At 33.3% G+C, this 14,787-nt stretch overlaps 1 protein-coding gene across 1 annotated transcript in view; it reads right to left on the bottom strand.

Annotated features, from left to right (window-relative positions):
* Positions 1 to 3,440: 3,440 nt before the first annotated feature.
* The window catches only part of LOC145668511 (sodium-coupled monocarboxylate transporter 1-like), a 50,669-nt gene continuing 39,322 nt past the window's right edge, over positions 3,441 to 14,787 (bottom strand). The window contains exons 14-15 of the mRNA XM_081736480.1: positions 7,634 to 7,844; positions 3,441 to 6,533 (exon numbers count right to left, since the gene is read on the bottom strand). Of these exons, the coding sequence (XP_081592606.1) occupies positions 6,501 to 6,533; positions 7,634 to 7,844 (244 nt within the window). The 3' untranslated portion in view covers positions 3,441 to 6,500. The remainder of the gene's footprint in view (positions 6,534 to 7,633; positions 7,845 to 14,787) is intronic.

Below are 14,787 nucleotides of genomic sequence, written 5' to 3'. Positions count from 1 at the left end.
CATATGATGCTTTTGTTCGCTATTTCTGGCCTAAATCCACTCTTAGGTTTTTCATTTCAAGATGCAGTGTGTCCTGGTTTCAAATCCTAAAGGAATATCACTAGCAGTTGTGTATTTTCGTTATTTTACATTACCCTCAAGGATACAGGGCACCTCTGCCTTTTTCTGAACATGCACAGTTTTTGTGATATAGTACGCATGACCCCGCTTCATCCAATAGTTGCATTTCACAGAGTCGCTTCTCCCAGACGTAAAAATGGAATTTTACTTGCATCAATCTAACAGTTATTGATTATTTAAATAATTTTAGAAGTAATTGGTGATTTTTAGTTTGTCAAAATGTATTATAGGAAGCACGTTTACATCATGCTTGCTAGTTTCACTGACGTCATATCATTCCCATTCTAATATCCTTTGTTGAAATTGCATATTCACTAATATTAAATCAACATGTGTAAGAAGTTGGTACATAATTTCATCATAGTCAAACATAGTCTGAAGGAAGATCATTTTATTAACTGTAAATGAGGGAGATTTATTACAGTCTATTATTTAGAAAAAAATATGTGAGCACTTAAGATTGCATATACAATTTTCAGTTTCACATGTCGACGTTCTAGCGTTGGTCTAATGTAATTTGCTAGTCCAACTTTAGTGTTGGACTAATAGCAGTATAGATTTGGGTATCCATGAAACGATGGCTCTTAAAAGCCACGGTGAGAGCTGGTACGATACAACTTTTAGTAAATTGCTTTCCTCTGTAGATGCTAGCACACATAGCAAACATGGTCGGAAAATAAATTGTTTGCATGCACGGCAATGGTGAAAACAGGCATATAACATATCATATTACATGGGATTTGACTGTTCTTCACTGCTTTAAGTAATTTATATGTCACATTCATTCCAGAGCCTTAATTAAACATGTTTCTTGTGCCTTACTGACACAATACTACAATATATGCTTTACTCATTATCGAGTAGTAGCAGTCATATGAAACGAAGCGTATTAAGCTTACTTAATAAAAAAATGATATGCAAATGATGGTCATTTGAATAATAACAGGAAAAACTACCAATAATTTAAATATTGCTATGCAAATTAACAAGAGTGTTCACTTTGCAATTCACAGTGTAATGGTCGCAGGTTCGATTGAGAAATTTTAATTCTAATGCTCCACAAAATCACAATTGTCCTCAGAATTTGGATGCTGTCAAACCATTTGTTTCTTCATATCTAACTTGGCATATTTAAGTGTTCCCTTTCTGTCTCAATATTTGAATGTTTATCACTTTCGTCTCTCAATATCGTCCATCACAAAATTACATGATCTGTGATTCAACCTCTGACTCTTGAAACCAGATGTAAGCACTCTACCAATGGTACATGGTGACTCCATATAGGTTCATTGTTGTTAGGATACAAATATTTAAGTGTTTCAAACCGGAAACAGAGACATATATACAATATGTTCCTCACAGTGGGCGAGCAACTGCACAAGAATTGTATGATATTCCAATAAACATTTAGCAAAACTGGCCTATAAACTGTCATGATGTCGCCAGTAATCAAAACATTCATAATCAGTGTTAAATTATTGTGCCAGAAAGTGTTCTTACCACTTTGGTTGTACGTATTCCGTCTTACTTTTTTGATTTATTTTTATTACAGCATATTTTAGGGTACATTTTATCTCATTAGATCTGCAAGGACTTATTTAATTTTCTTAAAATTAAATAATTCATTATTATTATTCACCAATTATTTTATAGTGTAAATCTATCTTGGGAATTGTTTATTCAATTAGTGAAAATTGATTCGCAATGTGACTAACGGTTCTCGATATAATCACGACCAGTCCTACATACATAATATATACATAAACACATACAGGTCAAACTGAGAACCTACTTTTTTCGAAGTCGGTTAAAATAAAAAAAAAAGCGTCTGAAGTGGAGACAGCACGAGGAACCCAATCAACAAGAGATGTACACTCTGCCACTGAGCGACCGGGGATCGTGGAAAGAAATGAAGTCATGGGTAAAAGGACATACCTAGCCCATTCTATTGAAGAACTTCATTGTTATTGTTAATAACAATAACAATTTTTATTCTATACATATATTAACTTCACGTCTTCGACTTTCTTGTATGAAAGAGATGATGACATTTTATCAGTACTGATTAGAAGAAGAGGTATGATCGCAAAATTATATTATATATGCGGCATTCGATTGAAGATTAATTTTGATGTAACTTTATCTTTCATTTCAGCAGCGAAGCAAGACTCTATCTAACATACATACGCAGGAGTGTAATTTGAAGTGAAAAACTAAGTAATACTAAAAAGTTATCTAGTTTGTTTATTGAAGTTTAATAGACTTTACTTATAAAATAGACACGATAATATTTTCACGGTGCATTGAGGCAAGTATCCTTTAAATTTCGACCGTTTCTAAACTAAATGTTAATTCATTTGACTATTCATTTTCAGCGCCAAGATGTTGACTAAAATAAAATATTAAAACCAAAAGAATTTAATAGACACAAATTACTTTGTCAGTCACCAGTTGATGTAGGTAGCATAGTGTATTTAATGCGTTGCCTGTCACGTGGAGACTGCTTACCCAAAATGAACATGACATTTTGCTCAGATGAGACAAATGGTAGAGAAAATAAAGAGAAATCGATGCATTAAAATAAAAGATAAATGAAACTTAAAACTAATATAATTGTAAATAAAAATAACATATACATAACTGAAATTAACTAATGTTCTGAATATAAACCTACAGGTCAACACTCAAGTAAAATACCAAAAGGAGCAACAGAATGAGAGATATTAATGTTACTAAAAATTAGTGAATATCAATGGATACTTTCAAACTCTCATACTAGTACTGTACAATGCAGTGATACTTAGTCAATCCAAACAATTGTACTTTTTCCTGACTTTATAATTAATGTTTTGGTGATTGCTTTCCCGAGACTTCTCCTTTGTTACTTAGGAGCTCTGTTGCAGAATTATATAGGATGGAGTAGAGAATGATTTGGAATGAATCGTCCAGTACGAATCGAGAATTCAGAATGATATTTTAGTTGAAAGTCGCTCTTTACATATGCGTGATTGTCCTTGTGTTTACTATTTTCACTTTTCTTTCTGCACGTAAAACACTTGCACTGAACACATTTAATTATGTGTTCCACCTGTCTATCATTCCATGTTAATAAAAAAACCTTTTTGCATATATTATATATGTGCATCTATATATATTCCCAGAGGAGAATTATCATATCATATGCATATGCAAAATATTTTTACATATATTATATATTTGCATCTGTATATATCCCCTGAAGGGGATTATCACACCAAAAGAGTTTTTTTTAACATGAAATGATGGACAAATGAAGTACATGGTAAAAATAATGTGTTTAGTGCAAGTGTTTTACGTGTAGAAAGAAAAGTGAAAATAGTGAACATTTCCAATATTGACAGAAAAGAGTCTGTTTAATGTAAACTCTGAATCAAACAAGTTTCTATCGAGAATCGAACCCTGGTAGCCCATGCCGAAGTCGGGTTTTCGAACCATATACATACATGGAAGCTTGAAAATGTGCACGAAGTATCGTAAATTTACAGGGGATAGAATTTACTGATCCGCGTTAATTTTATGCGCCTTAAACCTATCCTACATAACTTAAGGCACTCTGTGATGAAATGCATTATCTGTCATAGGATGTCGTCGATAAGTTACCAAATATTATGCCATCTATAGTTGAATGTTTATATACTGCAAAAGAGAGCTTCTACCAAGTACGGATATCTACCTAGAAATGGCCACAGACTCATTTCTGGGTGTCTATTGCTTATGTAAAAGAACTATACAGTTAGCACTTTGTTATAAATATCTTGCATTTATATTCATACAGTGTTCGTTACACAACTTTAGAATATTATTCAAACGATATTTCTTAAATAAATACGTGACCTATAAGTGAATGAATGTAATAAAAGTGTTTTCTAAGATTTGTATTTACTACTAACAATAAGCGTAATCTCAGACCTTTCCAGTTTTCACGCCAATGAGTAACAATAAAATAAGAGTCAAAACAAATGTTTTTATTTGCAAATATCTAGACAGCAGAGAATATTCTCTTCTTGATTGTCTACAGAATTGAATAATTCATGTGGTAGAGGGTTAAATACAGTGTAGAGTTTGAAGTTTATCTAATTTTCATGTTAGAGTGATTTCTGTAGATTACAACTATGCATTTACCTAGCAATCCTTTAGAACATTATTCAAATGCAATTAAATTCATAGTTCGGATCATGAGTGACTTAAAGAATAACAGCGTCTTATGTGTGCATGGTTACAAATCAAAAATTACCTATAATGATGGAATTCTGTAACACTAACTCTGGTAATCAGTAGAAAAAATTTACTTGTTGAACGAACGACAGATCGCTGATATCAACTCACATTAAAATACTTAACAGCTAAACTAATACACCAAAATACTTACGATAAGACCGAGTTTCAAACCCTGATTTCATCTCACCCATACTTAGCATATTAGCCCTTTGGGATACATCACAAGACTTTTCAATATTATGTTGTCTTTTAACATATTATGCTACGTAAATTTTCTTATTAGTTCTCGCTGTTCCACGATGCATTAATTTTTTCTCTTTAATATCATGAACAAGTGTTTCAAGTCTTTCAGGTATCGATAGTTTCTACAGTCTTTATGTGCCCACTTTATTTTCTTCTTGAGAAAAAATAATGTGGTGTGTATCGCAAAACAGAATCTTCCCGTTTTAATTGCTTTATTAGTTCATTTCATTTCTTGAAACTTCGTTGATATTCTTACACAGGTAGAGATGAACTGGAAAATTCCATTGTCAACAATCATTGTCAACTCTTGTTTCTCCCTTTTACAACATAATTTAGGCTTACAAATATGAAAATAAATTGATCTTAAGTGATATGTACGTTACGGTTTGAAATAGACCTATGTATGTCACTATTAGGAGTAAACGTGTAATTATAAAGGACATGTATGTCACTGATAATACAAGACAAACAACAAGGTCAATCTGCTACTTCACAGTGTATTCTTTTACTTTTGCAATACATAAATAAATAAACAATCCGTTCCAGCAGAATAGGAGAATAAATCGTACCCGTTATTATTGAAAAGAGAAGCTATACTTTGTGGTACCAGAAAAATTTGTTCTTCTAAATTTGTTAATAATCTACGAATAAGAATTGGCCCTAAACACGTCATTGTATTCTCTTTAATATAATCTATCGACTGATATGTGTCTTAGTTTCGTACAATGCTCTACTTAGAAGAAAATTAAAGTTTAAAACTTAAATATTGTTTTGGAGTATACCTCATTTTCCATAATATACACTATCGTCTCGCTACAGTCATAATGAGCTGGTTAATGAAGTTGTTGTTCAGTATCAGCTTCATTTTAATATAGAGTGGTTATGTACAACATTAATTTTTATATTCAGAAAGAAACTTATTTTACTTGATTTTCTCGAAAACTGCTTATCAGGATTTCAAGTTAACCATATAATTTTGTTCAACTCAATGAAACCGATAGATTCATACATAACTAATCTTTCACTATGTTATTTGTTATATGCTAACAATATTGTTGAATTTTATACACTAATTCTATGAAGCCATTTCAAGCAATCCTGAGATAGGGAAAGAGGCAGTAGGAAAAGTTATGAGATTTTAGCAAATAATTTAGTAACGATATTTAAGGTATACCAATCATCCTTCACATAGTTTTATTCACAATTACACCATGGAATTTATACAATAACCTTTGTAATTCTTTAAATAAAGAGTTAACTATAATCCACTTCTCCATTTACACAGTTTTACATAACAAAAACTATCAAAACAACAAAATGTTTAACTTACACATACAGCTATTTACAGATTATTGTATGAGTGTAGCCTATAACTCTCCGATAACATTCACATTATCTATAGGTTGTACTTACATGTTCTTCATAGTACAATTCATCCATATTATACATATAGCATAATTCATTATCCGTAGTATAATTTCGAAACTTTCAAAATTATATTCGACTATTTGGATGATGAAAATATACCTGAATTTCGAAGGTATTGAATGGTTATAGAACATAGCTCCGGCGTAATAGATATTCGGAACCAAATACCATTATTGGAATTTAAATTCAAATGAAAATTCTTTCTCGCCTGTACTTGCAACCATGAACTTAAAAAAAAAACAACTCCAAAATAGTTAGAAATTCAATATATATCGTAGTGAATTTCTCTACACTTACTTTCCTAAAGATTAGGAGGCATTCTTTAATGTTTGATGAAAAATGAACTATATATTAGTGTATATTTTTTTTTTCACCAAGCAGCACTATCTTCAGAGTACTGAATATGTCGTTGAACTTCCTTGTTAGATGTTATTTCAATACATTCCATTCCATTAGGTTCCATTCTTTTCAGCCTGATTAATATCCTAGAAATAGTGATAGTGAATAGTACGAATATTCAAAGTGAATATACTCACAGTTTATATATATATATATATATATATATATATATATATATATATATACAGATCGTTAGACGAAAGTATATACGTATATAAAAAGCAAAGTTTTTGAAACACAACGCTGTATGCTGTAAAATTGTAGAAAATTCATGATGTATGGCGCAGGTTAATGGTCTAAATTATTTTCCACAGTATGCAAAGCTGCACTTTATACTCAAGAACTCTGCAAGATTTAATCTAATGGTACACATTTAATATAATTTACTATAAAATTTTGAAATCTATAGAAGAGGAATGGAATCTTGATCAATAATAAAATATATTTTACAAAAACAGTATTCCTGAGTATCCTTTAGAATGTAATAATGTTTTGAAGGAAAATATGCAATATTTTTTTCTTTTAATGTTCTTTCAATGATCTAGGGTCGCAGAAAATAAAACTTTAGAAAAAAGTTCTCATTTAAGAATGTATTTCTTTCAATCATTCATTGTAATCCTCTATTTATAATGCAGAAACATCTCAGCCCATCAGTATCGTCAATTCCTAATAGTTAACATTTGTCGCTTCGCTACGTTCGCTGTCCGCCTTTATTTGGAAACGGCTAGCGGTGATACTCTAGCTGTTTAAGACTAGGTGAACGTGCGTTACTGTTTAAGACAAGGGCCGTTTAAGTGTAAATAAGGTTCTAATTACTTATATAAAATGTACAAATGTTTATTTTATGTCAAACACAATATATTTTTTAACTAAGCAACATAAACACATTATACAAATTACAGGCAGTTGTTTCCACTTACCTTCAGGGCAGTGCAATATTTAACAAGCTTTAATTTTACTACCATTCCATGGAAACCCACTACAATTAACAGCCCGCAACCATAATTAGATTTGAGCATTACTATGACCTTAAGTTAACTAGGCAAACTATAAGAACTAAAAATGTAACCAATTAGAACTTATAAATAATCACGTTTTTAACCCATAGCGTACAACGAGCCGAAGGCTTAGAGGGATCAAATAATTAATGTTAAATTATAATCAACATTATGTTTGTTCGTCGTACCTTGCCAAGAAGATTAACTCCAAGAATGTCAGGTCTGGATTTCTTTGCAATAAACTTTCTAACGACTGGAGATAGTAACTTTGGATCTATATCTTCTGGATTCCGTGGTCCAGTCAAGAAACTGACAATTAATCCTACAATAATCACAACTGCTGATCCTATTAACATGTAGTATCTATACGAAACTCTGTAGAGCCAAAACACTGATTCACTTGAAACAAAGAAGAGTTGTTATTAATGTTACTTATGTCTGGATACAATCACATAAATCAAGTTGAAAGTAGTATGCCACATAAATACAGTTAATAATATTAGATAATATGGATAGTTCAAAACGTTAATAATAACATTAACACAGAAACGAAGAAAACACTGAGAATAATAAATGCTCCTCTTGCAATCTTCAAATAATGAAACAAATATGAAGCTGGGAGGGCTTTGTTTCAAATATCAGGAACTTTATTATTTTTTTTTAATTTTTCCAATATCGAGCAAAAAATAGTCGAATAAAGATTTGATTACACTTTATTTTTTATGACTAAAGTTTCACTGTTATATTTTTAAAATTTGATTGCATTTTTATGAATGCTGTTTCTCGTGAAAGTGTTGATTGGTAAGCTATGTTAGCATATGACTGATATATGCAGGAGGAATATTTTCATCAATTTACACAAATTAACATCTCATTAAACTCCGAGCTATAAATGATTCATGTAGAAATATACACAAAGAAAATCATATCGATTTACTGTTCTACACACATTTTGTTACATAAATCAAAACACCCGTTCTTCACTAATTTTGAGGTGCTGAATACGAAAATGAAATTTAAAAAGTCCGATTGGCTCGCATTTGGGCGTAACAGGGGTGGTATATCTAAGAGTTCCCATACTTGTTTTTTTATATATGTGGTAACACTTAAAGGTCTGTCAACGTTACAGTCCAATATATTATGTCAGCATTGGTGGCAAAATATACCTGCAACATAGATCGATAACCAGACGGGTCAAGGGGGGCCGAATCCCCTAAATTATAATTTAGGGGGACTAGGCCCACCTGGTCCTACGTAAAATTGCTGTTATTTGACGAAAAATCTTAGTAATTTCGTTGGGTCCCTTCCTTTTTAAAGACCTGCATTCCCTTATACGTTATGACTAGCCCAGAGGGTTTAAGGGGAGCCTTAGGAGGGACTAGGCCCACCTGGTCCTACGTAAAATTGCTGTTATTTGACGAAAAATCTTAGTAATTTCGTTGGATCCCTTCCTTTTTAATGTTCTGCATCCCCTTATACGTTATGGCTGGAACAGAGGGGTCAAGGTGGACCTTAGGAAGAACTAGGCCCCCCTGGTCCTACCTAAAATTGCTGTCCAAATTTTCTCTTAAAGCAGTTTTACTGCACAATGGCAATGTTCATCCTTCAATTCCTGTTGTGTATGCAGTTGATGTTCAAGAAACTTATGAAAACACGAAAGAAATTCTTAGGGTATGATAGATATGGGTGGCAAATTTGCGGTGATTTAAAGGTTATTGCTATTCTGCTGGGCTTACAAAAGGGTTACACAAAGTTTTTCTGCTTTTCATGTGAATGGGGCAGTCGTGCTAGAGATTTACTTTATAAGAAAAAAGACTAGCCTGTACTTTCATCATACACACTTGGTAAAAAAAAAAAAAAAAAGTGTTTTTCACAACCTCTTTTAGATCCTACGAAGATATTGTTTCCGCCACTCCACATTAAATTGGGATTGATAAAGAATTTTGTGAAGACTTTGAACAAAGATGGACCGGCATTTAAGTACTTGCCGCAAATTCCCACGCCTAAGTTTTGAAAAAAATAAAGAGGAGATATTCATTAGACCACAAGTGCGTCTTCTGCTGCGTGATTCTCAACTTGAACAGACACTTAGTGTTGAGGAGCAAGCAGCATGGAATGCATTTCGAGAAGTGTGGCGTAGTTTTCTGGGGAACGGGAGAGCAGAGAACTACGAAGAACTTGTGGACAATCTTCTGTCATCTTACGAGAAGATTGGGTGTAGAATGACGCTAAAACTGCATGTTTTCCATTCGCATTAAATTTCTTTACTGACAATTGTGGTGATGTCAACGACGAGCATGGGGAACGCTTTCATCAGCAAATTGCAACAATGGAAAGAAGATACAAAGGAAAGGGAAGTGTAGCGGTGTTAGCAGATTTCTGTTGGAGTGTTAGGAATGAAGAAACAAAAGTTAGTTACAAACGGCAAGCTAAAAAATCCAGGAATTAAAGAAGATAATTCAATATTTGTAGTTTTTTGTGCTTGTAATGTTTAAGCGCTCTGTTTCACTAAGAAAAAAAACTAATTTCTTCTGTACAACAAACCAAGCATGGAGTTAGTAACTATACTATATTTATGCCAGCCATAACGTATAAGGAGATAAAGGACGTTAGGAAGGAAGGGACCGAACGAAATTACTAAGCTGTTTCATCAAATAACAAAAATTCTAGGTAGGACCAGAGGAGTTTAGTCTCCCTAAGGCCCCCCTTGACCCTCTGGGTGAGCCATAACGTATAAAGGGATGCAGGACGTTAGAAAGGAAGGAATCCAACGAAATTACTAAGATTTTTCATCAAATAACAGCAATTTTACATAGGACCAAGGGGTCTAGTTCCCCTAAATTATAATTTAGGAGGACTAGGCCCCCCTTGACCCGTCTGGTTATCAACCTATGTTGCGAGTATATTTTGCCACCAATGCTGACAGAATATATTAGACTGTAACGTTGCCAGACCTTTAACAGTATTGCCACATATGTAAAAAAAAAAAAGTATGGGAACGCTTAGATACACCCACTGTTACGCCCAAACTTGAGCCAATCTTACTTTTTAAATTTCATTTTAGTATTCAGCCCCTCAAAATTAGTTAAGAGCGTGTGTTTTCATTTATGTAACAGAGAAAAGTTAAAATTTGTAAAACAGTGTTATTTGACTGATTATTGCAGTCCTTTGGCAGAAATTAGGTAGAATTCAAAATATGGTGTATAAATGTATCCAAATGACAAAAGGATAAAAATAAGTTGATTAATACTGGGAAATATCGAATACTGGAAAATTTTGCGATAGTATTATGTTATTTTATCCGAATCATATTCTGTTCTTATTACTAGAGAAGTTCAAGATGTAAAAATTTCTTTTGGTAGCACGTAAAGCCAGCCAAAACTTAAATTTTTGTCTTCACCAACGAGCGATTTTACTTAATACATTCATAAATATATACACACCTTCTTATATATATATATATATATATATATATATATATATATATATATATATATATATATCGAGTGTATCAAAAGTACGGGGCTATGCACCAATTTCGTTATGAATAAAGACACAGAAATGGAAAGAGGAAAGTTGTTGGAAATATGTGATTTCAATATAAAATGGTAGACATTTTCCAAACGTACCAGCCATTTGATCTCCACACCGATAAGGAGCATATATTGGACGAAAGAGCCGTTCCAACATAACGTAAGGACACAAAAAGGGCGAGGACGTAACGTAAGGACACAAAAAGGGCGAGGACGTAACGTAAGGACGAGATAATCTAGATAATCTAGATATTCTGTGAGATAATCTAGAACGCCTGAAATCCGTTTCACAATAATGTTGTATTGTTAGTATGGTGAGCAGGTAACTTAGGTTTTTCATATATCTTTACACTTCTGGCATATTCATCAAGTGAATATACTTTGGCATTTGTTCTTGAATCTTCTGGTTGTAGGATAAAACGAGGAGAGACGCCGCACGTTTTCGTAGCCGAATAAAAAGAAGTCTCTCTCCTTTATGGAAATTTATCTATATCAAAATTTAATTACAGATTATGTACTTGAAAAAGATAAATGGCATATATTAGAAAGAATTTGAATGGGTATTTTGTTTCAAATTACGGAGCATTAAATTTTTAGTGTCATGAAAAAGACAAGGAAAAACTCCACACTGAATCATTTCTACTTTTCCAAATTCTCCACACTTATATTATTTATTCCACAGTCCACACACATTGTTTCATAGAGTGTACAGGCTTTGTGTAACTATTTTGAACATGTAACACACTGAATCAAGTCGTGAGAAAGCGATTGTTCTAACAATTTACACAATTGATATTTTTCTGAGGTCCACCCGGTGTAGCATCTGGCGCACGTTGCTTTTTTCCAGTTGGTCTTTCTGTCACTCCTGTCTTGATACAGGAAGTTAGTTGATTGTGAGTTCTTTGTTTTTATTCTTCCAAGTCTGGAAGCGAAAGCGGGGATTTCGAAGACTGTTCGAAGGAACTGTTGGAACGTAGATACTTACTAGGCCTTTCTATGGATGTGAAAGTACAGGAAGATGTTGAAGAATTTGATGTTATTCTTGTGATTGATACAGAGTCACAAAAGAGTTTGTGGAGTTACTTTTTGTGTCAGTTGATTTGCTTATGAAGTTGTTGGTTTCACTTTGGCGGGCGAGAGACTTCTTGAGGTACGCAATGAAGGTGATTATAGCTCCTGTGAGTCAATGTGGTCAGATGTTTTGGTGTGAATGCAAGCAAGTGGACTATAACCAAAGTAACAAGCATCAAAAATGATAAAAAATAATCGAGAAACTCTTTTTCTTGTAAGTACAGGAACAATGCTATTTTATGAGCAGAGATGCCGAATCCATTGATATTTAATAGTTTGGTAGTTTCGATACAAAATCGTGTGAAAAGTAATCATAATATTCTAACAAGTATTCTGTGAAATATTTGTCAGGTATGAAATAGCGTGCGCTGTACTACGATCCAGCAAAAGTATCTTCAATAAAATTTCAATGGTTACTTCGCCAGGTACTTTTTCTATGAAGGTGACCCATTTCTTTGTACTTCACTCGACTGATATCTACTGCACTAGTTTGATGGAACGGACGATAGTTACACATCCTTGCAGAACGTTGCTGCCATCTGATATGTACTACTAAAACTACGGAGTGTGCAGAGTCGATCATCTATTTACCTTACACGGTTAGACTGAACAGCTTCTTCATATCAAAAAAGAATTCGCAAGTTGGAACGAAATTGAGTGACAAGAAAATTTTCAAAATTGTGAGTTTTGATTCTGGATATCCAAACTTTCTATTTCTTATGAAAAAAACATTTACTTCCTATGTGCAAATATTTTTCGACCTGTTCTGCAATGTTAAATTTAATTCAGTTAAACGAGCGGAGATAGTGACCAGAAAATCCAGTTGAGGGAACAATATTTCAGAGATAAACATGAAATTAAGCTAGTTTGGGATTAGTTTTTTTTTATAAAAATAGTAAGTTTCCGAGTGAAGTTCGAACAACCTATTCAACATATTTAAGCTTGACTTTACTTCGTATGTAGTAATAGATATTTTGAGGATTAAACCCATTTCCTCGCATATTTTTCTAACAGTCAAAAATGAAATGGGTGAGCATTTACACAATTAACACTTTTAACAGCATGAGGAAACCTCGAAAATCTCATCTGGCATTTATCCGCATCTAAGGCTTGCCGATAAAGGAAACAATGCATCCAGTTTACACTTGGCATATTAGATTTCAGTTTGTCCATAAGGCTACTTTTCTTACCAGTTAGGGTCTTGACACCATGCTGAAGATTGAAATGTATTTTCCTTATTCTATTTCAAACGACAAATAGACACGTCACCTAAACCAGCATCTGGTAAACGTTCTTCATTTGTATATTAAGACAAGGGTTTGCAGAACAATATAGCCTATTTCACAGAATCAATCGATTGATATCTGGTGAAACGCAAAAACTGAGCACAATTTGTACAATTTATAGACTGGTTCCGTTGAGTAGAACAAATTCAATTCTTAGACATCTTTTCTTTCAGCTGGCTACAAACAATATAGTCATAAATACGCTTTGTCACTATCATTTGACAATGGAACACTTGATATTTTCTGAACCTCTTTGGAGTTGATTATTGTTGACGCTACATTAAGTGCAGGAGAAAGAATCAAATCTGGTATATCATGTAGTTTGCCTTGTTTGAAAATTCTCAGATTCCTGCTGTAGTACCTTTCACTTGGACGGGTTCATATTTTCAGGAGATAAGAGTTCTTTACCCAGCACACACTGCGGATGATTTCCAAAAGTCATGAAATCAAATCTCAAATGCTCTTCGGAACTTCTGTCTTTTTGATAATTTTGTACGTGCGGAACGAGAGTGTTCAGATCTGGGAAAGAACTTATTTTGGATTTTCACCAATAACATAAAATTCAAATCAGGGCGCTACACAATATCACAAGCAAACAGACAAAACTGCAACACCCATGAACTGGTTAAGTTAGTTTACTCAAAACTGTCGACGGAGACAGAAGGACTTGTGAGTGACTGAACTCAATGATAGATGCCATTACATTTGAACTAAAGTCGAAGGTATAACGCTGACAGTCGAAACTATTGTGCACACTTCAAACAATATATTAGGGGGGCAGAATTTACAATGAATATTATTTTTCACTGAAAAGTGGTTTGCTATGTTGTAATAATAAATTCGTTCATTTCTTTGTGATTAAGAAACTTACTTGAATAATAATGAACCTGGAACTGATAATAAAAGGGGTACGTTATTAACTAACTCGATGTTCTATGGAACACAGAGATTCAACGCCACGTTCACAAAATCTCTCCACTGACTTCTATCCTTAGCTAATTGGATTCAGTTTCTACTTCGTATTCCTATTTCTGCGAGAACAATCTTAATATTCCTAATGGTCGTTTTCAGGTTGGTCTTCCAGTTAAGACTTTGAAAACATTCCTACTTTGTTCCATCCTGGCTACAAGATCTTCCCACCTGAGCCTCCTAGATTTGATGACCCTAACAATGTTTGATAAACCATATAAATTATGTAGTTCATCGTTGTGAAGTTTCCGCCATTCCTCTTGGGTCCGAATAATCATCTCAAGATCTTGTTTCCAAATACTTTCAGTATAGATTCTTCCCTCAGAGTAAGCGACCATGTTTCGCAACCATACAGAACAACAGGCATAATTATCGTTTTATATATTTTAAGCTTCAAATTCCTCGACAGAATTCGTGACGAGAACATATTTTGAACTGAATTATAACACGAATTCCCTGCTTTTCGTCAACATTTAATTTCTT

Source organism: Thermobia domestica, chromosome 13, assembly GCF_964235325.1.
Source record: "Thermobia domestica chromosome 13, izTheDome1.hap1.1, whole genome shotgun sequence".
Taxonomy (NCBI): Eukaryota; Metazoa; Arthropoda; class Insecta; order Zygentoma; family Lepismatidae; genus Thermobia; species Thermobia domestica.
The sequence above is the reverse complement of the archived record's forward strand: the minus strand, read 5'-3'. Positions and strand labels throughout refer to the sequence as shown.